Below are 27,521 nucleotides of genomic sequence, written 5' to 3' on the forward strand. Positions count from 1 at the left end.
GCGAACCTTAGTGTAGTCAGCCAGTGTGGGTTTGGGAATGTGCCTAGCTTGAGGGTTAGTGAAATTGATTGTAACAGGTAGCAGTGTTGGCCTGTAAGCCAAGAAATTTGGTTGTTGTGGTTTATATTAGGAACCTGTTAATTATTGGGCTTGAAATTTGTGAAGTTGAATTTGTCAGGATTTAAATTGGATTATGTTAGCTTTGTTACAATTTAATACTAATTTATTGACTGAGAACCAATCACATATTTTGAGGAGAATTATGAAAATATCGTACGACAATAACTTTTTAGAGCTGTAGGTGTTGATGAGTTACAAAGTGACTGTTAAATTTGCAATTATAATTAGCCTGTGTACATCCCTATTGGCCAAGGGCTTTTTTTCATTTGAAAGGGAGCTAGTTTCTGCAGTCCTGGTTAACCAATCGGGGAAAGATCAGCCTAATTCAGTGTCCTTATAGCTGTTTGCACTAGTTGGTTCCAGGTGATTCTCTCTTTCGCTATCTTGATCCACCTACTGCTGAAGGTCCTCTTGAATTCGTCTGCCCAGTGCGTTCTCTGCCTGCTGGCATTCCTCAGTCTGATCCTGGGGTCCCAAACAGTCACTCTGTGTGTCCATAATTGTATACTGTGTTTAAACAAGAAAGTGCACAATGTTATCCTTCAAACTCCCTGTTTCATAAAAAAAAAAAAAAACAGTTCTTGCCCATATGCTCATTAAAAAAAAATCAAACAAAAAAGGAAGGGGGGAAACAAACAAGTGAGCCTTGACACTGCATACAGCGAAGTAAGAAATCCCTTCCTTCATCCTAATAATAGTGATATTCATGGTCTCTATATGGAGTCGAGTACCTTGTATAGCTGCCATGAGCATGGATCATACTTTAGCATCCACAAGGCATGCTTCTCACAAGCCTGTGAATGTCCTGTTGAGATATATTTATCCATTCTTCATTCATTGCCTCTACAAGTTCTTAGACTCAATGGGGCTTATGGATACTTATTTTAAATATATCCCATAAATGTTCAGTTGGATTTAAATCTGGGCTAATTGCTGGTTAATCCATTACCTGAATTGAATGCTCATTGAGGAAGTACCTGGTGAAGGTGGCAACATGGGCTGTAGCATTGTCGTTCATAAAAAAATTCTGCACCCATATATCACTGTAGGCACAATTTGTTGTTCCAAAATGTCTTCAACATAGCCAAACTATTCAGGTAGAATCAAAATCGTGCTGCCTTGTGTTGAATCTTCAAACAAAGGGTATGTAGAAGTCTTCTGGCTCTCTTCTGTATATGACTAACACAGAGAAATGAAGTGGAGGTCTTTGGCAACCTGACGATAGGTGCATCACTGTTCATTGAGAACAACAGCTCTTAAAACTTGAACTTTCAATAGGCAGTACTCTTGGTACAATGCATCGCCATTTTTAAAGTGAAGAATAATAATCAAACCATTTTTGCAAATAGTCAATGGCCCTCTGATACACATTCAGTGCTTCCTTCTTAAAGAGATGCACATCAGAATCACTCAAGTTATTCAAATGGTGATTTACTACCAAGCTACTACCAAGCCATGTCGCCAATGAGCACCATGAATTCGCTTCTGTGTTCTATCTAACAAACTCTTTGCTTGTATACATCGAAAAGTATATCGTATAATTATAAAATGCCTTTGGTAGCCATTGCAAACTACGTCAGATCTCTTTTGAAATATCGAAATATAATATTGCAATGAACAAAATTCTTGACATTAAGCATCCTGAAAACAATTTAATTTTTTTCCTGCATAGAGGACTGATATCCTGATAGTCCAGAAAAATTTCGGATGATTGGCAACCCTGTATGTGCAAGAAATGAATTGACACACAAAAAAAAAATGTTTTTATTAAAAGTATGGCTTTGGACTGTCATATTCTCTCTCCTTCATATCTTATATTAAGAATGTACAGACCCAAAAACAAAATTTGAGCACTGAGCATGTGCTGTATGTTATAACTGGGACTTGGAAAATTCAGATGGCCCAAATTTTGTTTCTGGGTCTGTACAAGGCAACCAAAATCTGTTTCACTATTTTTTTAGCAGTATATTAAGAGGAAACTTCTGGAATTTATGTCAGCATTGTTTTTTCAGACTTTTTATATTTTGTTTTTCATTTAAATATTTTGTATGTGTAAAAATGTTTTTGTGCGGATAGTGAGCATATGATTATAACTTTAAAACCTTTCAAACAATTAAAGTTAAGGTTCGATTATTATGTGTAGGAACATGGTGGCAGCAAAATAGTGAAACGCACAGTGACAGAGGGCAGTGGGATCACAATGCCTCCTGCAAAGAAAATACGTAGCAATTCTCTGGACGATGGAGAACATCAGATAGTGAACGATGTTTCGCCACTTCTTTCTACAAATGACACAGGACTTGCAAGTCCTAGGAAAGGAGCTGCCTGTAATCTCTTGGACCGACCAGCAAATATCAGCAGACCGGTAAGTGGATGATGATGGTTTTGAGATGAGTATTTCTGTATTACACATGGATGATATAAAACTAAGTACGACAGTTTATTCCAAGTAATGCCCATTTAATGTGATATAAAAGTTTTTCACCGTTTTTGGAAGTGTTGGTAGAATTGGGAATGTAAATCATGTATTAATATAGGATGGCTCATGTAAAAGTTTATTTTAAGAAAAATCTTGTCCTTAGTGATTCTTTATTTGTGGTATATAATTAAGTTCACAGGTCTTGGCTCTTTTTTATATTACGGCCTGTCACACATATTCCAAATATAAGCAAACTTATTGTTAATAAAATGTTTATTAAAATAGCTAAAAGGCTCTTCATAACATTGTCTTTAATAATGATCAGTGATCACATTCACAAGGATGCGTTAATAGCAACATAGCCAACGGCGTAGCTCAGTCAACAAAGGTGCTTGCCTACCGATCCGGAGTTGCGCGTTTGGGCGCGGGTTCGATTCCCGCTTGTGCTGATTAGCTAGTTGGGTTTTTCCGAGGTTTTCCCCAACTGTAAGGTAAATGTTAGGTAATCTATGGCGAATCTTCGGCCTCATCTCGCTATTACCAATCCCATCGCCGCTAAATAACTTCGTAGTTGATACAGCGTCGTTAAATAACCAAGTAAAATGACTACTTCGTCTTGTGAAATTATTGTTCCTTCATCAATTGTCTACACTCCCTCACATGTTCTTTTTCACTCATTTTGGAAAATTCCATTTTCAACTTTGACATATATTATTACATTGGATTATTTCATTTTTGTTTTTGTTTTAATTTCGAGTACCCAGTTTCCCATGGGAGCCATGCAGCTTGCACTTGTACAGTGTACTTTTATCTTATTATCATATGACATCATCAATTTCTTTCATACACATTTCATCTGAAAACTGTCCTCTAATGTTGATGCAGTAACAAAAGCAACGGTAATGCCTCTATGATCAACTTAAGAAATTAATCGTACACAAAAATGTTACACATTAGCCCAGTTTGTAGGTCGACATAGACGTTTCACGACAAAATATGAAAAAAATATAAAATAGACATTAAATATGAAATCTACAGAAAACGGTGATCATACAAAAAGTTTTCTCGAAATTGTATGAATATGTATTTTCAACACTACTGATACTGCAGAAGTGTTAACTGACTTAAACTAATCACATCATTTGACGAGCTGTGGTCGCGCGAGATTTACCATACCAAAATATCTTAGTAAGACATCTTAATCAGTTAGCACATACTTTCGGCGTAACTTCTGATAAATTTTGCATAAAAAATCTTGCGTAGTTATTTTTTCTATCAATGTTTTTATATCACACTGCAAACTAATCTGCAAACTGGATATTAAATGTGAGTGCAGTCTGAGTGAAGGGAATTTAAATACGAGTTCATTGGTTTAAATATTGGTATCCTATTTTACATTATTGTTAAAAATGCTTGAAGTATTTTTCATTGTTGGATATACTCCTTTAACACTTGATTAATCATTGAAATATTTATTGATTTTGTTCCTTTTCAGTGTATGCAATATATACAGGGTGATTCACGAGGATTTACCGTTCTTTACGGAGCTTATTTCTGAAGACATTCTGAGCAAAAAGTCATATAAACATGGGTCCTATTCGCAATATTTACAGAGTTACGTTTCGTTATTGGAATGCACTTGGTCAGCATGCAGTCAGCAGCCAGTGTGAACGCTACAGAAATCTAAGATAGCCGTATGCAGTTACGTACAGCGATGAGTGCCGTTCACAAGCGTGTGGCCAAGTGTACTCACAGCTACATTTTTAAAAATGTGTTTTAAATTTTCCAAGACTAAATTAGGATGCAAAATTGAACTGCAAATAATGAAGTCGGTGGAAGTGGTGTGATTTGTAATAATTGTTATGATAAATGCGTGAGAATAATGTAATTTTCTGATCCATTTTGAATCTTGCGTACACCACTTTTAACACTTGAATATAATTAATTGATGAACTAGTGGACTTACTCGTGTTAACACGAGTAAGTCCACTAGTTCATCAAGTAATTTTCTAGTTAAAAATAGAAAAAAGATGTTTGTACTAAGCAACTAAGGAGTTCACAGCACATTTTTGGCTTCATAATACTTATATATATATTGATGTACCGAAGTACATATGATATTTCCATGCAGATATTCTGCGTCATCACATGATGAAAGAGTGATGGAGCGGAGAAAAATTCTCTCCGGCGCCGGGATTTGAACCCGGGTTTTCAGCTCTACGTGCTGATGCTTTATCCACTAAGCCACGCCGGATACAATCCCGACGCCGTTTAGAATCGTCTCAGATTAAGCTCCATCTCTGGGGTTCCCTCTGGTGGCCACCCTCTGCACTACGTCATAGATGTCTATGAACGCAGGACCGAAGTCCATACATGTGTTGAGGTGCACTCAGATGAGTGACTGATTGGCCGGGATCCGACGGTATGGGCGCCGTCTTAAATCACAAAGTGATTTATTACGCATATCATATATATATATATATATATATATATATATATATATATTGATGTACCGAAGTACATATGATATTTCCATGCAGATATTCTGCGTCATCACATGATGAAAGAGTGATGGAGCGGAGAAAAATTCTCTCCGGCGCCGGGATTTGAACCCGGGTTTTCAGCTCTACGTGCTGATGCTTTATCCACTAAGCCACGCCGGATACAATCCCGACGCCGTTTAGAATCGTCTCAGATTAAGCTCCATCTCTGGGGTTCCCTCTGGTGGCCACCCTCTGCACTACGTCATAGATGTCTATGAACGCAGGACCGAAGTCCATACATGTGTTGAGGTGCACTCAGATGAGTGACTGATTGGCCGGGATCCGACGGATTGTATCCGGCGTGGCTTAGTGGATAAAGCATCAGCACGTAGAGCTGAAAACCCGGGTTCAAATCCCGGCGCCGGAGAGAATTTTTCTCCTCTCCATCACTCTTTCATCATGTGATGACGCAGAATATCTGCATGGAAATATCATATGTACTTCGGTACATCAATATATATATATATATATATATATATATATATATATGATATGCGTAATAAATCACTTTGTGATTTAAGACGGCGCCCATACCGTCGGATCCCGGCCAATCAGTCACTCATCTGAGTGCACCTCAACACATGTATGGACTTCGGTCCTGCGTTCATAGACATCTATGACGTAGTGCAGAGGGCGGCCACCAGAGGGAACCCCAGAGATGGAGCTTAATCTGAGACGATTCTAAACGGCATTGGGATTGTATCCGGCGTGGCTTAGTGGATAAAGCATCAGCACGTAGAGCTGAAAACCCGGGTTCAAATCCCGGCGCCGGAGAGAATTTTTCTCCGCTCCATCACTCTTTCATAATACTTGCCAATTAAAGAAATGATACTTCTGAATGGTTCATTCTCCTTTTGTATTATTGTTTACCTTCAAACTAAAGAAAAAAACGTGTTTTAAAAACAATTTTAAATTAGTGTAACTCTGAAAATATTGAGAATAGGAACTATGTTTATATGACATTTTTTGCTCAAAATGTCTTCAGAAATAAGCTCCATAAAAGACGGTAAATCCTCGTGAATCATCCTGTATACTGTGTTGTGTGACCCTAACATTTTAGGCTATGCTTCTCAGTTCATTTTCATATTAAATATGTTGTGCTATAATAATGATTATGATGATGATGATGATGATGATGATGATGATGATGATGATGATAATAATAATAATAAACAACAATTACAACAATTTTTTTTTTCCATTTCTTTTCATAAAAAAATGCTGAACAATACTGTATTTAGCAAACTATGTTTCCAAAATTGCCTACTGTCGAGAAACATTCAGTGTTGAAATCTAGCAAATTCGAACTTCCTTCCAGACAGTTAAAAAGCATGAATTGAAAGAGTGTTCCTTGAAATAAATTAAAATAAATGCAGCTCTAAAAAATATGCCCAATATATTAAAGCACTGTATGCACAAGTTTACTCGAAGTTCCAGACCAAAATTAAAGAACGAAATGCTATGCAGAATTTTGTATATCAGTAATTTTTAGATAATCTTTAATATCATTAATTCATTCACAAAGTACATTTATTGCACTTACATTGCATTTGTAGATGACTGCATAAGGCACAGAGACAATATTGAATTATTCTTATTGTTAAATGAGAAAAGGAAGAGTTGTAATAAAAGTGAATGATAGTGCACGTGAATGTATATGTCCAATTAACATAACATATATTTTCAGATACATTATTTAATGTGGAAGAGAACTCCTGAATACAAAGGCACAAACAGTAACTATGGGTAAATGTTCACTTGTTCTATCCACAAGGATTTCATATTTGAACATTTTGTTACAGTGAATTAATGTGCTTATTTTATTTGTATATAGGGATAACAAGACAATGTTACTTTTCAGATCACTCCTCCGTTGGATGTAGAAAGTGTTTCACAAACACTAAAACAAAAAAACATACTTCCCTCAGCTCTCAAATTTGGTTTCCTTGGCCTTGGCATAATGGGATCAGGAATTGTGAAGAACCTCCTCAACTCTGGCCACTCTGTTATTGTGTGGAATAGGACGCCAGACAAGGTAAGATTCTCATTCTCCTTCGCTATGTGTTTATGAATTGGAATAAGTGGTGGGGATGTGTCTGAAAGAAGAGTCCCTTTTTTTTTTTTTTTAAGTTCGTGATATTTGGAGTGTAGGATATGTACCTATAAATGCTAAAATTGAAGTATTTTAACACCGAAGCGAATTTTTCTCCTCTAATATTAATTGTTACCGTAACAGACATTCTGTAGGACCAAAAAATTAATCTTTATCTAGATTCTATGAACTTTGGAAGCTAAACTGTTTTCCTTGAAAAGGAAGTTACAGTATGTTAAGTAATTAGCTCTTAAACTGCTATTAAGTTATATCATACCTAAAATATTGAGAGAGAGTTCTGAATATTTTATGAGTACTTCATAGTCATATTATTATCAACATAAACACCGTAATTGCTCAGTACTAGTGCTCTGAGTTTTTAAGTCAGGTAAGCCAGGCTTCAAATCCCAGCTGATTCACCCTGAATTTAGATGTGTTGGGCAAACCCATAGTCCAGACAATGTGGAATTTTTTTCCCCTATGACAATATGACAACCCATTATTCTCCTCCATCATCATTCATTATGAGTGTAATGCACTCTTGGATAGTCTTTCATGAACTCAGTGATCTACACTTCTCGGCGCTAGCAAAATCCATTAGCTATGCTTGTAGAGTCAGGGAAAATAACAGCAAGTTGTAAGCCCTGCTGTTGCACTAAGGAAAAAAGGAATGTATATTTAATTTATAGAAGTCGAAATATGTATTTATGTTCTCTATACAAATCTACATGTTTTCACTGATGTTTACCAAATTTTGCACACTTAACCTTCACAACCAAGGAAAAAACTTAGGCTAGTGCTTCAAAATATGGACAAATCACCTCCACCTCTGGTTTCATCCGTCTATTCACTTAACAGCAGTAATATTTAGTTTTGGAATATGACCGTTTAACATTTTTTTTTCCTTAAATATGAAAAAAAGAAAATTTTAGCTTACCATGACATCATTGTGCAGCTTCTAAAGGGGGAGAAAGATGCGAAGTCCTCTAATCTTAAGTACAGCCTTCAATTGAACTACATCCTCTAAAATGGAAAAACATTAAACAAATTCAAAATTTAAATAAGAATGTAGTTTTCCGATGGATCTCTGACTACTGTGGGTTAAATGATAATGAGAAACCTTATATGTTAGCCAAGAAAGGAACTAAAATCAACATAGAAATAAACTACCAGTACAAATTTTCATATGAATCTGTTAAAAGGGTTATAAAAAGGAGAGATAACTCCAGCCATCACAATAATTCATTAATGGAACACCAAAATTCATCATCATCCTTCATGCATCTCTTAATGTTTGTATTTGGTAAAACTCAGTCTTATCTATTCACTAAGGATTAGTGCTGCTTATGATTAGGTTTTTCTCCAGAGCAGTTGTTTGCGCGCTTTCATTCGGAGTCCTCCAGTTTATAGTCGATGACACAGCTCATCTGCCCTGAACCTTGGGGAAGTTAGGGGTGGTGTTTAGAGGGGTGTGAGGCTAACTTTGGAGCAAGCGGCTGGCTAACGGTACTTTTGGTGTGAATGCACTCTGCTTAATCCCCTTTCCTACTTTCTTCAAAAAACATTTCTCTCTTTCCATTTGTACTTGGAAGACGGAAGTGAACGTTTGCTTAATAGAATTGCTGGTGTAAATATATACCGGTATTCAAAGTTGAGACATAGCAATATAACTTTCATGTGTAGTGTTTGCGTAGCTATATATATATATAGAGACTAAGTGTATATAGTAGAATAAGTGCATATAGTAGAATAATTTCGTGCGTTTGTGTGTGTATATAGAGACTAAGTGTATATAACAACTTTTATAGAATAATTCCGTGCGATGGACTAAGTGTATATAGGCCCTAGTAATTCTTACAGAATAATTTCGTACGTAGTGTTCGTGTGTATATAGAGACTGAGTGTATTTCTAACCTTACCTGTATATAGCAACTAAATTTATTAACTTAAACTTAAGTGTGCCTAATCATGCCGCCTCCTAAGAAAAAGAAAGTAATTCATTCCCAAGCACGTGAAATAATAGCGAAAGTGATAGAAACATGTGATAATGAAGCCAAGCACAAGTGTCTCACGCATTTAGTTACTCAGACCACTAAACGCGCGGCATATTACACTGGTGTGTCTGAATATACGGCAAAACAAATTAGAAAATAAAATTTGGAAAGAAACCGAGATTGCCCCAATGAAGTTCTCTCGACTCCTGGAAAAAAACGACCAACTCGGCTACAGCATACGCGTGTTGATGTTGATGACTTTGGTAGGTGTGTTATTAAAAATACTATCCACGATTTTTATATTCAAGAAAAGAAAGTGCCAACTGTGAGCAAGCTTTTGCCTGTAATTAAAAATAAAGTTAATTTTCCATGGAGTGGTAGGTCACTAAATAAACTGTTGAAAATGATGAACTACAAATGGAAAAAATCCCAGTCTAAGAGAAAAATTCTAGTTGAAAGGGCTGATATTGTTGCTTGGCGACATAATTATTTGAGGAAAATTGAAGAATTCCGTAATCAAGGGAGAGAAATTGTATATCTCGACGAGACTTGGGTGGACAGCAACCTAACTTTTAAGAAATGTTGGCAACATTCTGATGAGCTCGGCATACAGGCAAACCATAGTGCAGGAAACAGACTTATCGTCCTACATGCGGGTAGCAAAAATGGTTCCTTAAGAAACGCAGAACTCGTTTATAAAGCTGGTTCTGAGAGCGGGGATTACCACGGGCAGATGAACCAGGTAAATTTCGAGAAATGGGTTGATGAGAAATTAATTCCCAATCTTCCGCCAAGGTCAGTTGTGGTCATTGACAATGCCCCCTATCACTCCGTTCAGGTTGATAAGGCTCCAAATAAGTACGCGCCAAACAGAGACATGATGGAGTGACTGAGAAGAAAAGGAGTTGAAGTCTGTGAAAAACTTCACAAAGTCGACCTTTTCTCCTTAATCGAGAAACATAGGCCTCAAGAAAGGACTTTTAGGGTTGACCGAAGGCTGGTGGAGTTTGGACACAATGTACTGAGACTTCCTCCTTATATGTGTGACTTATCCTCGATCGAATTAGCATGGAAAAAGATGAAACACAAAGTGAGAGAAAATAACGTAACAGGAGATTTATCTTTGCAAAGATTAAAGGAACTTACAGAAATGGCTTTATCGTCAATAACTAAAGAAGACTGGGAGGGTTATTGTCAACATACATTAAAAGTGGAGAGCCAATACAGATTTCGACATAATACATTGCCTGCAGTAGTGGATAATCTAATTATTTCTTTGGATAGTGACAGTGATAGTGATAGCGATAGCGATAGGAGCAGCAGTGATGATGATGATGATGATGATGATGAAAGTGATTCAGAATTAGCTACTCCATTGTAACGCGGCGCAGAATTGGTAAGTCAGTGTTTTTATAATGCATGCTACAATGTGTTTCTAACTTTCTCTCCATCCACTCCATCCACTACTAGTGCTAAACTGCTACCCCAACTCCGCATTCCTTCCAGGGCAGATGAGCTGTGTCATCGACAGTACCTCCGATTGATGCAGCGCAGGTTGTATATGTACTATGGCGCAGACATACACTTTCCGCTGAGCATTCCTTTAATTGGATCAGGTAGTGACTCGAGTCCGTTGACGTTCGCGTATCTTTTAAGATAAGTTGTAATTTGTTGTTGTTTATTCTCTCTTTTATGTTTATCTCTCTCTCTCTCTCTCTCTCTCTTTCTTCAGCTCTTTTTTTTTTTTTTTTTTTTTTTGAAGTGCTACGTTAGCTGACAGATTTTTTTTTTCTAGTTTTGAAATACATAGTATATGTGGAATGGCGTATTAGTTTTATGTCATTGATGAAATTAATAACATTAAATCTACTGCAAAACTAACGCAGAAGTAAAGCTTTTCAGTAGCTAAAGTAAACGTTTATACTGTAGTTCTCCTGGAAACACTCGTTTATTCGCAAACAGTTTTTGTCAATTATTATTCTAATCGGTTTAGTTTAACGTAAAATATATTAAGGGAGTTTCAGAATGGAATGCTATCAATGGGTTAAAGTGTACTGCCCAAATTAATTTATTCGGATTCTTCACCGGACAGAATTGTGATCATTGTGTTGAAGGGTGTCAGTATTTCAACTGCCTTTTCTAAAACGCGCCACTATTCTCCTGTAATAAAAAATATAAGCGGATATCAACTTAAGGATAATTGTAATTATATTATTATCACACATTTCTTTAGTTTCATTCTGAAACTCAATATTTTAATCTAAACAGTAAAATATAACTCAAATTGTCTTTTAAGTATTCCATATGTTTTTTTTTTTGCCTCGAAAGTTGCGTTTTAGAAAAATTTCAAGACTTTTTTCTGTACTGTGGACCTTTGTGAACAATAGCACTAAAACATTTTAAAAAGAAATCGTATCAAATGTATTGCGTAATTGTTTTTGTCGGCACTTTCTTCAAGTCGCGATTGTGCGATCGCTTCAAATGGTCTAACAAATTCGAAGTTCCACCACCTTTAGAGTAAATTCGCCCACAAAGTTTACAGCGTGCGACTTTATTATCATCTTCAACTAAATTTTAAGAATTTCCATGCTACAGATATCCGATTTGGTGCCATTTTATTCCACTCACAACTACCGTCGGTCGTCCTTGAGCTCTACGTCCACAAACTGCTGCTTCACTTCGAACCACCGCATCCCTCCGTATTATCCCCTGTTCCACTTACGGTAGTACCGGAGATCACTGGTGAAGAGCTTTATTCGTAATCTCTGATTCCTCCACGGTAGTAGTCACTCCGATGAGCAGCACTACTAAGGGTTAACAGAAACCTACGTAGACTATAGGGGTTAAGGAGATTTAAGTTGACGAAGCAGTCAGTCTGTTGATGATTGTTTTTTTTATTATATAGATTGTCTTTATACTTTATAGTAACGAGGAAAAAACTATGCAGCAACAACTGGAATTATCTCGAAAAATCTGTGCTGGGAACTGGTCCCTTTTCATATACTACATGCACACAGATTACTGTAGTTCTATATAGTCTAGCTATATGTGTATAGTTGAGCAGGGCATGTAGCACGTATGGGCAAACCCAGAAATGCATATGGAGTGTTAGTTGGGAGACTGGAAGGAAATAGACCTTTGGGGAGGCCGATACATAGATGGGAGGATAATATTAAAATAGATTTGAGGGAGTTGGGATATGATGATAGAGAGTGGATTAATCTTGCACAGGATACGGACCGATGGTGGGCTTATGTGAGGGTTGCAATGAACCTCCGGGTTCCTTAAAAGCCATTTGTAAGTAAGTTTGTATATGTGTATAGTTTTTGGAAGTGACTGTCGATCCAAGTCCACTCGGATCTAAGTCCTACCCATTCCAGCTTCAGTTTGCTTGCTGCAGAGATATTAGCCAACCTTGCATTGGTGAGTAACTCACTCTGGAGTTCAGATTAACAAAATCCGTCTGCCAAAATCGCTGGCTCCTACTATAGAATGCTATATGAATGTAGATCAAACTCTAAAAGTCTCTACTTATTTTAATCACAACCCACTTTATTACAAAGACCAAAGTGATGTTTTTGGACCGAATATGTTATTGCAAAAGTGAAGCTGTTTCCTGCAGTAAGTTAACCAATTCATTAAAAAAAGTGCTTCGCCATGTGTAGATAGACTTGCAGAATGTAAATCAAATCTGACAAATCTAAAAGAAGCCTTAGTAAATGTTAATAATGATAGTTTGGGTGAACAAGTAGACTTTTTCTGGAAACAGTTCTCCTTGGATTTAGTATCAAAAAAGTCTATTCGCTGCTCGTGATTATGATAGTTTTCATTATTTACATGCAATAAAAAAGTATTACGAAGCACTACGAGGAAATAAAATATTGTCACTGCCTGAACCTAAATATCTGCAGCAGCTTGTAACTTCATAATTTTGTAAAAGCTGTCTGGGACTGGAAAAGTGGGTAATTTTGTAACTGGAAGAAATATGAGGCGCTCAGTGCACAAATGGCCCAACCCACAAAATTTGATTATCGAGTTTATTGCTTTGAAGAACTCTCATATTATTCACTTAAACGTGTAAATCAGTCTAATCATTTCCAGTTTTTCCATGAGATTTCAGCACAAGTTTCGTTTGTGTATAGCATTTCGCGCACTGTTACAAGGAGGTAAAGTAGAAATAGCTATAATTTTGTGGGTTGAGCCGTTTGTGCGCTAAGCGCCTCGTATTTTTTTTTTTTAGGTAGTTCATTTTACAACGCTTTATCAACATCTAAGTACCGTATGGTTTTCTAGCATCTGATTGATATGAAGATGATAATGCCGGCGGGGGTCCAGCACCGAAAGTTACCCAGCATTTGATATTAATGAGTTGAGGGAAAACCCCGGAAAAAATCTGTTAGGTAACTTGTCCCAACCAGGATTTGAACACGAGCCCGTTCGTTTCACGGCAGACTAACCGTTGCTCCACAGTGGTGGACCACATATGTTCATAAGGGAATCGATTACAGGTATAGAAAAATCACTGGTTTCGCGGAAAATCGAGATCACCTCATTGAGGCTAAAACAAGTCTCAGATACAGCTTGATTCAGCGTTAATGGCCCCCTGTCCTTGGTTGTTCGTCTAGTGAGCGGGCTGTGTGTCGTGTCATAAGAAATAAATTTAATCACAAATGTGCATAGAAGGGGAAGAGGAAGAAAGAAAATATCTATGCTCGAAGTTGAGGGACACTCATGTCATGTCAAGACCGAGTGTACCGCGACAAGATAAGAAGGAAGTGTTTGGTGTTATGACTGCGCGGCATGACCTGTGTGACGCAGCCCGCCAGTAGTAATGAGTAACTCGCTTTTAGTCTGTTTACTTACTTTTTGCAGGGGCCATAATCCCTGAATCAAGCTGTGCTTACTGTTCTCCAACCAGGAGATTAACCATGAAAGGAATGTGCTTACTATTGCGTCATCTATTGGAGCGAAGTAGATTGATAATATTACCGTTATAACGTCAGTTTAAAAAAAACATGCATATGTTATTTCCTGTATGGAGGGATTCGGGGTGCTATTCATAGACATTTCGCTAGCCCGCGCTACGAGCGTGCTAAACAGGATTCATATCATATCATATAGCTAACATTGGTTTATGAATACGAAAAATGTTAGTTCGCTGATCATCCACCGAAAGCCCGCGCTAAGAATGTCTAAGACTAGGAAATTAACCGTGATCTAATTTTGTAACTAGGGTAGTATAAATATGTGTGTATCAGTGTTATCGTTTCTGCTTTGAGAGCTAGCCAATGGAGATGTGTGTACCCACGCGTGTGTCCTTATGACGTCTAATAACATCAACATTCATTCATAGCATTGCCCCGCTGCGTCTCTTTCCCCTGAGAGTTTCTCCTGGTTGGAGTACAGTAATATCTTTTGCATTCGGGCTATTCCATATGAAATCGATCAGTAAAAAAACCTCGCATTTTTTTATACTCTAATTTGTCCCTACTTATACAAGGTGCCAAGGGGAGTGCATTTTCAAAAAATATACTATCGAAAGTCAAACGGTTTTCGTATTATTGAACGACAAATTTAGCGTATTTTATAAAAACAAGCCTCTTTCAGCGCTCAGAACTCTGGAACCGTTTACTGCAGAACATTGAACGAGAGTTCATTTTGAAGCTGACATTTGGTAGGTTATGTTAAGAAGTAATCCTTTTATTGTACACAGAGATACAGATAATCTGATTTTACTTGCTTTTAGGCATTTTGGCCATTTGTAAAAATGTAAAAAAAAAAAAAAATTGAGGAAAAAACCTTGCAATATTAAGAGGGATTCGGCATTGTTTGTTTAGTGGTACGGCAATAAGTTTCGAGGGTATTAAATAGATTATTTTCACACGCCTAGACTTGAACGGCGCAATACCGCACGCACTGGCCGAGAGCTGAAGATAAGCGAGCGTTGGGCGTCATTTTACTCCTGTGTTTATGAAAACCTGTGATAAAGCTAGCACAACCATGACTGCTAGACGACACATCACGTGCTTGTCTCGGCTACCTCCTGTCTCACAGTCAACTGGTTAGTTCACGCGCGTACTGTTTTTCTTTATTTGATATTTTCAATACTTTCTTATGAACATACCATCAGTAAAAAATGTGTGTTTATTTGTACTTTCAAAGCGGAATCTAACTATATATTTTTAAAATATTTTTTCCTAGCCAAAGGCGTCTTAATGAAGAAAAATCTAAATTTCTCCATTTCCATAAAAAGTAAGAAAATCTGTTTATATGTCAATATAAACTTTAATTTCTCAGCATCAAAATAAACCATGATTTTGATTATTGGGTGAAAGGGTTTCGGAGCTACAACAGTTTAAAATTGCTAATTTTATGAAAATACGATAAATTTAAATATTTTTAATTTAAACACTATGAAGTTCTGATGCCTCAAACTTTGGACAAAGCATTGTATCACAGTTCTCTACGTACAAAAAAAAGTTTCATTGTATTTAGAAATTGTAAGGTCAATTTTTCTATATATTTCGGTCGATTTGAGATGGAATGGCTCATTCTCTGGCTTCGAACGTGTTTCCCTTCATTCTGAGAAAACAATATCAAGTTCTGAAATGGCCGATATAACAGAAAGTTTGTGCATAGTATTGAAAAAAGTGATTTGAAGGTATTATGCGTCATTTCGGATAACAATGAAGTAAATCAGAATGTTTTCAATATTAAGTACGGAATCTGAAAACGATTGTACATCGTTCATGCCCGAAATTGACCATGACATTTATTTTATGTACGGTACTGTCCACTTGTTGAAAAACATAAGAAACAATTGGATAAATACGGTATAAAATATGCATTATCAGTGCAGAAGGCAGACGTATCAAGAAAACTGAAAACACTGGAATAAAACTTACAAAGTAAGAGGGTAGATTTTGTAATTACCATTATTGTATGGCTAATATATTATTTACGCTTTTTTTTTTTAGAATAGTATAGATTAACACTGATATTAATCTAATTAACGACAAATTTGTACTTTCACCAGTTTATTTTGTGTCTATATGGTAACGGAATGCTGCCAGTCGTAATAATCGGACTGGACGGTGTGCGATGTTTGACTCAACGAGGACTCGTGACGTCACGCTCTTCGTGAAGAGAGGTGGGAGCCTTCCCACCTGTCATGTTGTCACGCCAGGAGAAGGCGGCTGAAGTACTTAGACGGGACGGAGGGGAAACAGTCGCGCATGCGCACCGCGCTTTTCACTGCAATATTCCTGTTTCACAAACATCTATACACGTGTCTGAATCTTTGCGACTTTGTGATAATAATAGTGGGGTTTTTACTGTAGTGTTTTATTAGTTTCAACAAGACAATTGTTTTCAGTATACCACAAATCTTTTATTGCTTTAGTTATCCTTTGCTTTTCGTGTTAATAGTGTTGATAATAATATAGTTAATAGAAATTATGTTATTGTATACTGTTATTTAGGTTTATAGCAGTTTTTTGTTTATTGTAAATATGTCGACAAAGAGGAAACAAGGATTGACAATCTATAGCGAAGAAAGGAATATTATTAGAAGTGCAAAATAATTCTGTGATGAAGAAAAACAACAACAGTGCCTTTGCATTCCTCTTACGAAACCTACAGCAAAGATAGAAAAGTACTCTAATCTATCCACAAGAACAATACAGCGTATAAGGAATGAAGTGAAAGACTGCACAGAAGAAAGTGCGTTGTCGACACCTGAGGGAGAAAAAAAATGTAAACATCCAGACTACCGAAACGCAAATGTAGATGACTTCGACGGCAGATTGACAAAAAAGATATAATTGAGAATTTTTATTTGAAAAAGAAAGAGGGCCACCGGCGTAGCTCAGGAGTTAGCGCGTTTGCCTGCAGATCTGCAGTTGTGCTCGGGAGTGAGTTCGATTCCCGTTTGCGCTGACTACCTGGTTGGGTTTTTTTCCGAGGTTTTGCCAAGCGGAAGGCGAATGTCAGGTAATCTATGACGAATCCTTGGTTTCATTTCGCCAAATACCATCTCGCCATCATCAATTCAATCGACACTGAAGAAGCTAGTAGTTATTACAGTGTCGTTAAATAACAAGTAAAAAATAGTACCAAGCTGCAACAAACGTCTACCCTTTTACAAGAGAAAATTGATTTGAAATGAAAGACAACATTAAGACAAATACTGAAGAAAAAGGATTTCAGGTGGAAGAAGTGTGCAGCAAAAAAAAAAAATTGAAGAAAAACATTGTAAATTAGAATACGTGAAGTTATCTACAGCAAATAAGAAAGCTTAGGAAAGTGGAAAAACCGATTTTGTACCTGGACGAAATGCGGATAGATAGGCCTACCAATTTAACGTTTCCCAAGTTCTGGCACGATAAAAATGTTACGGGAGTTTTGACTACCGTAAATGTGTCCAGAACACTCATTGTTGTCCATCAGGATGGGGGCGGTGGGGCTAATGGCTTTGTTGAGAGATTCGAATTAATATACACGGCTGGAACATAAACAGACGATTATCATGGACAGATCATACTCGAGAAATTTTGAAAAATGTGATAATGATAGTCATAGCGACAGCACCGAAGATGCGGAATCTTTTATGTCTGACTCCGTTCCCGTGTAGCCAAGTAAGTGGACTGAAGTTGTCAGGTCAGAGTGTAGCGTAAAGTTCCCCCGTCCCGCCTATCTACTCCCCGCGCCAACTCGTAGCGCGAAGACACCTGATTCACACGGGGATAGTTTACAGGAGTCAAGTGCTTGAAGCCTCTAACTTGATACCATATTTGTGATCACACGGAAACACTAAACTTGAAACCATATTCAACATGAAAAAAAAACGCGCAATGAATGTTGTATGCTTGGAGGTACACTGTTTATTTATTTATTTATTTATTTTTTTGTGAATCACTTCTACATTAATGTTATGGACACTTGTTTTTCAAGTTTCGTAACAAGTTTCTGAAATAATTTCCTCTTGTTTAATTTTAATTTTTATTATTATTGAAGTATTTCTCGTCCTGTATATTATATTCCACGGAAGTTCGTACATCTCATGCAATTCTAAAAATGTTGCAATAAGGTGTATATATACTGTATATTATTTTTATTTATTTATTATGACTTATGGAAAAGTACACTGGCTAGATGCCCATCAAAGCACCTTCTTCACATAAATATGCATGAACAATTTAATTTATTATTGATTATGATTCTCGTGAGCAGCAGTTATAAAATAGATATATGTAGCTCATTAGCAATAGAAATAAAAGAAATGAAAACATGAAAGAGATGTAGCTTATAATTATTTATAATCTTTTCGCTGTAAGAAAAATCCTAATGTAAACAATACCACGTGACTGAAGTGAGGCTTCATTGGCCGCTGTTTCGCGCCATAGATTCTCAGTACGTGTCCCCGCTTACTGTTGTACATTCTGTTCATGTTAAACATTTCCCGTTACTCGTCAAGTAGACCTAACCTCACTTCTACGCATTCGTTTGCTTAGGAAACATTTACTTTATATTTACTGTAATTAAATTATTTTAAACTTGCGTGTACGGTCAATTGCTGTCGGACAAAGGAGTTATTCCTTCCAAATCGGAGTCGTCAGAACTATCGTCGGCAGGATTTATGACGAGACGGTCCACAACAGCGTCAGTTATCCCTTCCAGCTGGAACATGCGGTCTTCCTCCTTTATCACGTGTTGGATTGCACCTTGCCACCTCTCGGCCGTCACTTCAGATAAGCCTGAGACTAACAATTCTCGAACTTCAGGTAACTTGAAGGTTTTATTATTCCTTGCTACGAAACCTTTTATCTGACTCCACACGAGTTCAATGGCATTTAAGAAACTGTGATACGGTGGAAGACGTAGAACAACATGACCCGCACTTTTTGCAGATTCATCCACGACATACTTACTGGACAGATCACTGTACTTTGCCACCAACATCAGAAGATCGTCTTTACAAACACTGGGATCGAATTTCTCGTTTTTATTTTCTAGCCAGTTTACAATATCTTTCTTAAGCCAAGATCGAGTGGGTCGACGCTCGAGTTTCACACTATGATACGGAGCGTTATCAATCACAATTACACTACCGGGCTCCAATTTCGGGAGAACTCCTCTAAACCAATGGTTAAATACTTCTCCATTCATGTCTTCATGATAGTCTCCAGTCTTTTTTTATTCGAAAACCAGTAGCCCGCCTTCAACAAATCCAGTATCACTTTCGATATGAACAATTATCAATCTTTTACCTTTCGACGTAGGATTCTTCACTCCTGTTGAGAGGCCCGAAAGAAATGCTTGTTTCTTACTTTTAACTTTATGATCTACCCAGACTTTATTGGTAACGTGGCCTTCGTTTACCCATGTCTCGTCGAGGTAATATATCTTTCTATTTTCATTCCTGTATTTCCTTATTGTCCTCAAGTAACGTCTTTTCCATTGGATAATGTCTTCCCTATCAATAATTATATTCACACGATTTCTTTTTTCAAACTCAAACCCTATATCTTTAAGAATAGCGTGTAATGTAGTTTGTTTCAGATTAGGTAATGTGGGGTCACTGTTAACACAAGCAAGAACTTTATTAAGTGTAGGCGGCTCATTTTTGAAGAAAAAGCTGTGAACTTTTGACCGAATAGCACTTTTCACAAAATCATCGCATTGTCCAATCACGGGTTTATCACGCTTCCTCTTCTTACCTGGTGTTCTTAGTTTACCTGTTTCTTCTTTTTCCTTCCGCGCCATGAATATGCTGGACACGGACACTCCGGTAAATTCAGACGTTAATGACGCGATCTGCTTAATAGGTAACGTTGGATTCAACTCACTTAACTTATTATATACATTTAAAACTATTTGTTTTTCTCCGCTTTTGAGAGATTTCCCACTCTTATGTTTAATAACAGAAGCCATACTTCAGTACCACGTGCTTACGTGAACTACGAGCTCAAGTAACGCCAGCTTGTTACAAGAACAGACTACCTCGGTATTACTGTTGGTATTCATCCGCGTTCATAGTACATAACAAAATATAAAAATAGCTTTTCTTTTACATATCGTTTTACATATGAGTGAAGTTATATGTTTCATCGTGTTTAACAACTAGAATTCAATTTTTTATTTTCAAATAATACAAGATTGTGGTTTCCAAATACGGACTATATTTTCCTGCGTCGTGTGAGTGTTTCGACTGGTAGCCAATCACGATATGACAGCCACGTGCTTATGTTTACATGAGGATTTTTCTTACAGCGAAAACAGTTATAGTATTGACAAAAAAAAATAATAAGAAATTTTGTAAATTGATAATAAATTGTAGCTAGAGCCAAAACAAGGGAAAATTTGTGATATTTTTTTCGATCTAGAGATATTAAATATCAAATTTATTCTATATATATTTGGAGGGATATAAACTGGAATTAGTTTGAGTATTTTAGTGGAATCTGTATTATTTTTGTTCATAATTTTCTGAGAAATATCGAGTAAGTCGTTTTTCCGTCATTGAACGTATGGGAACAAAAAATTCATCTCAATAATTTAAGTAGTTGGAATCTGGAATGGACAAGGTATTTTGAATATCTTATAATATGGGAACCAAAGGAATTTATGCTGTATCAACTAGATAGAATGAACGTTGTTTCTGCAACGAGATTTCCAAATTATTGTAGCACCACAGTCTAGTATATACAATCACGAAGCTTGGGATGATTTTTTGCATTTCTCATGATAGTTGCTAGCCGCTTGGAGCGCTGTGAGTACTAAAAGCAATGGACTGTGCTACTGCCATTGTGATCTAATACAGGCCATAAGGCAGACCATGTGACTCGCTTAACCCGATCACGAAGGGCGGCGATTCAACCATATAAATTAGTTGGAATACATAAAGAGTAACATATATTTCTCTAGAATGTAGTGTAATTGCATTAATAAAATTTAAAACAATGGTTATGAGACACTTCAGACATAATTCACTTGCGAGTTAAGGTGCAATATTATTTTCGGAGTGAAAATTACGTTATTCGTATGTGTAATACCTGCCTTTATTTCGATTAAATATTGCGAAATTCTTGTACATTCATTTATGCACAATTCAATAATTTTCAGTTGCACTGCACGGATATTGAGATATGTTGAAATTATAGGTTATGTTTACTGTACTACTTGCCCCTTTCTGTCTAATTTTAGTGGTCTCCAATGCCCTGCCATTACATATGTATATTATGTCATAAGGAAATTATAGGTTATGTTTATATTTAACTTATATTCCTTTATTTGCAATTATACATAATAATTAAGCATAATGTCATGTATGATACTCCGCATATTCAATTTGTCTGTATTTTAATACTACAATTGAGAATCGGTACTGAATTATTGTATTTATCTACTACCTAAGAGATGAAGTAATACAAGCGTACGTACACTAATTTCATAGGAGTGGGATGGTAAATTTTCTGTCTACAATTAAGAAAGGTAGATGTGCTAAATTAAAATCACAATATAAATTCTTTTTTATTAAACCTCAAAATAGCTTCCATTCTGAACTTAAAATGTTGATGCGAACAGATTATGTTAACATGTAAAATTGTCTTCACATTAAAATAACACAGTTTTGTGATTATTTTTGCGACATATTATGCAACAAGAAGTAAACGGAACTTATGGACACATTACACTAAATAAAACTTAGCAGTGATACGCAATAAAGTTATAATATTTCACCGAGCTCCAGACACGGAAATAGAAAACCCGAACATACATTACAGCCTGGTCTAGATCGAAAAGGCATTGACTGTGCCGTATTTCGCACTGTTGTGAAAAGTTGTGTAAACTGTGAAATGTTCGTTATCGGTTGTATTAACTGTAATTGACTAAAATACAATAATTTGAATAATAATATGGGACAAGGAGACGTTTGTAGTACTATAAATTGTAAGAAAAAGAGATCAGAGTTATCCTTCCGAAAGATCCAGGAAGGTGAGTTTATAAAATATAATATATGCTTTATGAAAATAATATATAGGCTAAAACTTATGTATTTCACATTTCAATAGTGGAAGGAAGGTGTTAATTTTTTCAAAGGAACACGATATCGAAAGTACAATACATTTTATCGTCTGCTAGGGAAAGGGTCTGTGATGAGGCGACAGTAGTGATCCTGGTGCTCAGCAACTATCTATGGATGCATATTTAATAAGTTTTGAACTTCGTGACTGTATATACTAGATTGTGGTAGCACATTTCACTTGCTTCTAACCAGGTGTAGGTCTAACCTTAAAACAGGTGGTTGCTTGAATAATTTCGAATTACAAACCCAAGTGATTTGTGATTTGTAAGCAGAATTAGTAATTGTTAAACTGTGGGGTTTGAAAGTTAAATTAATCTCAAATTCGATACCTAAATTAATTAACTGTTAATTTAAACAATAACACTATCCAGAATATCTGCTTGTAAGTTGCTACTTGCTACAACTTCACACGTGGAAAGTGGTGGAGTCAAGTTGATCACGTGATGGGAAAGTGGACACAAAAGTTGACGAGTCGTCAACTCAAATTCTGCTTGACAGCCAAGTCACAAACTTAATTGTCCCGACCATATTACACGGGGAAAATCGACTTGCTTCAAGCACTTGACTCCTGTAAACTATCCCCGTGTGAATTGGCCTATAGCGTACTCCGTGCCGCATGGCAACGAAAGCCGAGTAAATTTCTGTAATTGAATTTTACAAAACATTGTTGATGGTATTGTTGATCCACATTTAATCATTTTCTCTGATGAGGCATGGTTTCATTTACATGGTTATGTATGTTCACAGAACAATAGATTCTGGTGCACAGAAAATCCGCGATTGATTCACAGAGTTCACCTGCATGATGAACAGATTGGTATGTGATGTGCCATAACAGCAAATCGAGTAATAGAACCGATATTTTTTTAAGATACTGTAAATTCAGAGAGGTATCGTATGCAAATACTCGCACAGTTTTTTTAAACAATTATCTGATAATGAGAGACAGCATGCATATTTTCAACAAGATTCTGCCACAGCCCATACTGCAGGTGCTTCTTTGGAGGCTATAAGGGACGTTTTGATGACAATTATTTCTACAGGGTTATGTCTCTTACATTCCCCGGATATTACCGCGTGCGATTATTATTTGTGGGGACCCCTAAAAAATAATCTGTACAAATAACCCACACACCATCAATAAACTGAAAGACAGTATTTTAGAACAGAAATTAGAAGGATAACAAAGAACTTTTCCGTGTGAATTCAAATTTCATCAAAAGATGTCAGAAATGTCTGAATACTAATGGACAACACTTTCAGCAACTATTGTAACACAGGTTAGTGAAATAAAATAATGATTGTGTGCATGCCATTAATTTTATTTAATGAAAATTATGAGTGCAATACACCGGAGATTACGGATCTAAAATACCCGTTTTATCCCGCGCTCTACAGGTTTGCTTCCTCCCGCGTTCTTCGGATCAAGCGTGACGCAAACGCTCTGTATATTCAGCAGCGACCAAGACCTATCAACCTCAAAGAAACAATTAAAACTTCCAACTTAACCCCATGCGACCCACAAAAGCACCGCTTTCCCCAAACATAAGACGACCAACACCATCATTTCCCGACCACCACGAAACTTGACTGACCCTGCAAACATCGATGACTGACACTGTTCAGACTTCGACCACAAGCAAGGTAGCAGACGTGATGGCGGATCTGACGCCCGGTGAAGACAGCGCATTCTCCAACACTCCTCAACACAGGCCACGAACAAGATCATGAGGCCCTTTGACTTTCTTTCCGTGTGATGCGGGATGAAGGACGAAAAACCATCCTCATGGAATTAAAACCCACGGAAAGAATAAAAGTCTTAGGCCCGATTTTTTCATCCTTTGTTAAATTATAACAGCGGAAAAATTGGCCCATTCCCCCTCCAAGACGCCCTGATGATTTGTGGAAGCTCGTCCGTGGTCCCTGGGATGCCGTGACTGAGAACAGTCGGTATTTGAAAACACTAGTCGATTCCATGCTCACTCGACTGCAAGATGTGATCGAGCCGAGGAAGATGGACTAAATATTGACTTATCGTGGCTTTTTTTTTTTTTTTTTTTTTTTTATCTTTTGTTTTAATTTTTTTAAGGCAGACTCCTGTAAGTTTGTTTTGTTTATGCCACGAAAGATATTTTTGTTGAGAAAATAATCTTTATTTCCATTTACAGCCATAATGTCATAATAAATAATGACACTCATGAACCTGATGTTAATTACTAAAACAGTCATGAAAGAAACAGAAACAATTATATTTTCTCTCTCTCCTAAAAAAAAAAAAAACATAAAAAGCATTAGGCTGTGTTCGAACGCACGACCTTACGAACACTTGCCCGAAACGCTACCATTACGCTACAGATTAACACGCAAAAACTTTCATTCTGACTGTAGATATCAGGCCACGTGGTCCAACAACATGTAACATCACCTGTCTCCGAATTGTAGCGGAGATACCCGAAGGGAACTTTGTGTCTAGAGAGCGGCCACTTTTTCTTTTGACAATTGTACCTAATGTTTAATTTGAAATATAAGTAGGCCTACCATGCATTAACTTATGACACCTGTCCTGTATTGGGAAATAAACGTCACATGCATGAATTAGTCATATAATAGAACTCAAGTCTAGTTTACAGAACATCTTGCCTGTTGATTTATTATTATTAGTATTATTATTGACTTCGTTAAATGTTGTCTTACAACTTTTTTTATGTAAAGTCGTGTTGTACCGGCAAGTTTAAGCTGTGTGCTGACATCTGCTCTTTAAACTTTATTTTATTTGGTTATTTAATGACGCTGTATCAACTACTAGATTATTTAGAATTGATGGTATTGATGATAGCGAGATGGTATTTCGCGCGATGAGGCCAAGGATTCGCCATAGATTAGCCTACCTGATATTCGCCTTACGGTTGGGGATATCGAAAAAACCCAACCAGGTAATCAGCCCAAGCGGAAATCGAACCTGCGCCCGAGCGCAACTCTATATCGGCAGGCCTTAGTCGACTGAGCTACACGGTAGCTCTTTATGTAAGGTACTGTTGATTCCAGTCTTGGAACTTAAGGGGTGAAGAAGCGGCGCTAAGCGGGGAATCAAAAACAACAGATAACGTATTGAGTCTTGTGTATTATCATTGCACGTGTTCAATATTATATGTTCTGAAAATAATTTCACCCATCGTAGACTGGAGATCGATATATCTGGTACAAATAAATGAATTCCGGAGCAAGGAACAATCATTTTTTTTTATATAGAAGAGACCTGGGTGAATAGCAATATGACATTTCGAAAATGTTGGCAAAGTGAGTGTGTAAGTGTCCACACGAACTGAGAAGAATTCTGTTGATGCATTGAAAATATATAAAAATAATAGGGTACTGTGAAAAACATGGACTCCAATCATACAGTATATGATTAATAAAATTATTAGGTTTGTAATGTTGGGGACCGATTATAGAAGTTGACTGCAGTATGGTACATAGGCCGGGGACGTGAGCTAGTACGAGGACATTGACTTGGTTCTGCGATCGATTACACGAATAACAAGGAGCACATAAACAAATCTGGGTCAGTCTTCATTTTCCTATGGCCACTTTCAACGGACTCCTAACGAATATTCACACGTTTATCACTGGGATTGTGGCGCTGGAAATCAATTTTGAACACTTTTATCACAGCCGCGACACATTTCAATTTTTATTGTACAATATATATATGCAATTATCACTACAATGACACAATAATTCTTGCAGATAATACAGAATCAACTTTGGAAACGTAATTAACAGAGTCGCAGTTTCACTTCACTTCCACTAGATGACTCTGACTTCCAGCAGACGACAGGCTATAGGTGTAGCAGGGATGCCAATATCGGCAAACGAAATGAAACTAATGTGAGGAATGTTACAACAGGTCCTAAACGTGAGGAATGTTACAATAGGTGTGTAGTACGTTAGGTTAGGTTAGATTAGGTGTGTAAGATTATATGAATGGTTACCCCAGTTGGCGACACTGCAATCATTCTCCCACTCCACCTCAAATTACGCCACAACGACGAAATATGGCCGCCGCCTTCATTCAAGCAGGACGATTTTCCTATATAAGTAAGGTACCTATTTAGGGTGGGTTGGGTGGGACCACACCTCTCCCAGTGATCACATCGAGTTTCTACTACTCCATACTACAAAACTAAGGTATTTTCATTGTTCCTTTTTAATTTTCTATACTGGCCATACCAAAAGGAAGATTCACCCAAATCTGGACATATCTAAAAGTAAACATACGCTACATAGCATTACAAAGATATATTTTTACGTACCTTTCGTTATGTGCAGAATAACTACCATAGAATTATTCGTGGGTTTGAGTTTTCTCCTTTATTTTTTTGTGCTACAATATCTCTGTATATAATATCGTCTGTAACCTCGTATATTTGTATTGCATAATTTACATATAGTATTCGCGTCATTCACTTAAAAAAACCCTCACCAAATTCCGCTGCAAAAATATGCGCCTGAGAACCTTCAACCTTCGGCATTATTATTCAGCAGGTACACTGTTTATGCATGCTACGGTAGTGACTGGCGAACGGAGTATTCAGCAGGTACACTGTTTATGTATGCTAGAGTACTGACTGATGAACGGATAGTCAACTTCAAGCCACTGTAACGCACTCTATCGGTCCCCAACATTACAAGCCTAATTATTATAAATTTAAGGGGGCTTACGACAGTGGTAGTGATAGTGATAGTGATAACATTAGTAATACTGATGACAGTGATGGCACTAAAGGTAGTGAGAACAGTGATAATACACCTGAATGTGATGCTGACATGACTTGCTCAATCGCTTCCTCTGTGAGGTAGGAACAGAACGCAATTTTTAGACATCTGGTGGCAGGCTAGCATTACTAGGGGTCACTATCGCGAACAGTAGGGTCGCGTCGCATTTCTGTCCAAGATTAGTCTTCAACAGTACTTCTATGGTCAGTTTAACAAGTCTGAAATGTGATTCTCGTGGGAATCTGGGGACCCATTTTCTAAAATATATTCCTATAGTAGAAAGATTGTACAAGTGTTCTACTGTTATCACATTGTTTTTCACACGATGCAAGAGACACCCTTGGATGGTAATATGCCATTATTTTGTCACCATCTGTGTAATCGCTCTTTCATTTAAGCGGCATATTTCTATTTCTGTTCTCTCGTTAAAGAAAAAGAAAAGAGATTTTGTTTACTGCTGGTACGTACCATAAATTGAATCTCTAGAATT

At 37.0% G+C, this 27,521-nt stretch overlaps 1 protein-coding gene across 2 annotated transcripts in view; it reads left to right on the forward strand.

Moving 5' to 3' along the window:
* Positions 1 to 27,521, forward strand: part of Ndf (Nucleosome-destabilizing factor) — a 419,078-nt gene that overhangs the window by 155,522 nt on the left and 236,035 nt on the right. For both annotated transcript variants that reach the window (XM_069820873.1, XM_069820874.1), the window contains 2 exons: positions 2,264 to 2,485; positions 6,944 to 7,117. In XM_069820873.1, coding sequence (XP_069676974.1) covers positions 2,264 to 2,485; positions 6,944 to 7,117 — 396 coding nt within the window. The remainder of the gene's footprint in view (positions 1 to 2,263; positions 2,486 to 6,943; positions 7,118 to 27,521) is intronic.

This window comes from Periplaneta americana, chromosome 3 (genome assembly GCF_040183065.1).
Source record: "Periplaneta americana isolate PAMFEO1 chromosome 3, P.americana_PAMFEO1_priV1, whole genome shotgun sequence".
Taxonomy (NCBI): Eukaryota; Metazoa; Arthropoda; class Insecta; order Blattodea; family Blattidae; genus Periplaneta; species Periplaneta americana.